This window comes from Benincasa hispida, chromosome 8, assembly GCF_027475165.1.
Source record: "Benincasa hispida cultivar pf3 chromosome 8, pf3_genome.v1.1, whole genome shotgun sequence".
NCBI classification, from domain to species: domain Eukaryota; kingdom Viridiplantae; phylum Streptophyta; class Magnoliopsida; order Cucurbitales; family Cucurbitaceae; genus Benincasa; species Benincasa hispida.
In genome coordinates this window covers 45,725,406-45,727,917 of record NC_143485.1, presented here as the reverse complement: position 1 = coordinate 45,727,917, position 2,512 = coordinate 45,725,406, and the positions used below count along the sequence as shown (strand labels likewise).

Genomic DNA, 2,512 nt, shown 5'->3' with positions numbered 1-2,512 from the left:
TGTAGTATCGAAGGAAGGTGTCTCTATGGATCCTACAAAGGTTGAGGCAGTTACGATTTGGGCTCGTCCAACCACAGTCACTGAGGTGCACAGTTTCTTGGGGTTAGCAGGCTACTATAGATGATTTTTAAAGGACTTATCTCGCATAGCCGCTCCATTGACTCAGTTGACCCAAAAGGGAGCAGCATTTGTTTGGAATGAGGCTTGTGAAAATAGTTTCCAGGACTTCAAGCAGAGGTTGGTTTCAGCCCCAGTTCTTATAGTACCGGATGGATCAGGTGGTTTTGTCATTTACAGTGATGCGTCCAAGAAGGGGTTGGGATGCATATTGATGCAGCAGGGAAAAGTAGTTGCTTACGCTTCATGTTAGCTAAAAAAGCATGAATAGAATTATCCCACGCACGACTTGGAGTTAGCAGCAGTGGTTTTTGCTCTCAAGATTTGGAGACATTACTTATATGGAGAGAAGATACAGATCTTCACCGACCACAAGAGTTTGAAGTACTTTTTCACTCAGAAAGAGTTAAACATGAGGCAAAGAAGGTGGTTAGAGCTGGTGAAGGACTATGACTGTGAAATATTGTACCACTCGGGAAAAGCAAATGTAGTGGCAGATGCTCTAAGCAGAAAGGTGGCTCATTCAACAACCCTCATTACTAGATAGACTCACTTGTGCAGGAAACTCGAGAGGGCAGAGATTGCAATGGTTGTGGGAAAGGTCACAACACAGTTAGCACAGTTGTCGGTGCGATCGAGTATAAGGCAGAAGATTATTGATGTGCAACGAGACGATCCTTATCTGGAAGAGAGAGTTCGTAGGGTGGAGTCAGACCAGGATGGCGAATTCTTAGTTTCAACGGAAGGTGGCCTCCTTTATCAAGGGCGTTTATGCGTGCCAGCTGTTAGTGATATTAAAGATGAGTTGTTTTCAGAGGCTTATAGTTCCTTATTTTCGATTCACCCCAGCAACACCAAGATGCATTGGGACCTGAAACATTACTACTGGTGAAATGATATGAAAAGAGAGGTTGCAGAGTTCGTTAGTAAGTGCTTGGTGTGCCAGCAGGTCAAAGCCCCGAGGCAGAAACCAACAGGCTTGTTATAGCCATTGAGTGTACCAGAATGGAAGTGGGAGCATGTGTCTATGGACTTCATCGTAGGGTTTCCTCAGACCATCAAAGGTTTCACTGTGATATGGGTTGTGGTAGATAGACTTACGAAGTTAGCACATTTCATACCTGGGAAGTCCACCTTTTCAGTGAATAAGTGGGCACAGATATACATGAAGGAGGTGGTGAGATTGCATGGAGTGCCCATGTCCATCGTGTCAGACAGAGACCCTCGTTTCATGTCTAAATTTTGGAAAAATCTCCAGGTAGCTTTGAGGACCCGGTTAGACTTCAGTACAACTTTCCACCCTCAGACTGATGGAAAGACAGAGAGATTGAATCAAATATTGGAAGACATGTTGCGTGCCTGTGCCATAGAGTTTTCATGAAGCTGGGATGCTCACTGGCACTTAATGGAGTTTGCTTATAATAACAGCTACCAGTCCACTATTGGGATGTCACTCTTTGAGGCCATATATGGGAAGAGTTGCAGGTCCCCTGTGTGTTAGAATGTGGTAGGAGGGAGGAAACTGTTAGGACTTGAATTGGTGCAGACCACGAATGAGGCAATACAAAACATCAGGGCTCGTATGCAAACAGCTCAAAGCAGACAGAAGAGCTATGTCGATGTAAAATGTAAGGACCTGGAATTTGAGACTAGTGTGAAAGTGTTCTTAAAAGTGGCACCCATAAAAGGTATTTTGAGGTTTGGTAGGAAGGGAAAATTGAGTCCGAGATTCATTGGACCTTTCGAGGTCTTGGAACGAGTTGGCCCCATAGCTTACCATTTGGCATTGCCCCCAGCACTGTCTTTAGTTCATAATATCTTCCATGTTTCGATGCTAAGGAAGTATGTAACAGACCCGTCCCATGTAGTTGACTACGAGCCCTTACAGTTGAATGACAACTTGAGCTACGAGGAGAAGCCTATAGAGATCCTCGCCAGAGAGGTAAAAACATAGCACCGCCGGGAAATTGCTTTTGTGAAAGTTCTCTGGCAGAATCACCAGTTCAAGGAGACTACCTGGGAGCGAGAGGATGAGATGAAGACCTAATACCCAGAGCTTTTTCAAGAATGAACTTTCGAGGACGAAAATTCTTTGAGGAGGGAAGAATGTAACACCCCGCACATTTTTTAGTAATAATGTAATATTGGTAACTTTATTAATTGGAATTTCAGTAATTGTTATTAGTTAAAGGGAATTTTAGGACTTTTGGACTTCAAGTATAAGTGCGGAAATTTAATTGTTGGCATGAAATTATTCAAATTTGAAATTAATGGCAAGAATTAATTTTCTTTTGAAAGGGAAAGAAATTTAATAGTATAAAGTGGAATAAGGAAAGGAATTAAATGTAATTATACTTATTTCCTTTTTTTTTATTACTATTATTATTTTATAAAA

General features: G+C 42.2%; 1 protein-coding gene across 1 annotated transcript; it reads left to right on the top strand.

Annotated features, from left to right (window-relative positions):
* Nucleotides 1-529: 529 nt before the first annotated feature.
* LOC150034626 (uncharacterized) lies at nucleotides 530-1,009 on the top strand. Its single transcript, XM_090316801.1, has 2 exons — nucleotides 530-582; nucleotides 679-1,009. The coding sequence occupies exons 1-2, from the start codon at nucleotides 530-532 to the stop codon at nucleotides 1,007-1,009; spliced, it is 384 nt and encodes a 127-aa protein (XP_090172927.1).
* Nucleotides 1,010-2,512: the final 1,503 nt, after the last annotated feature.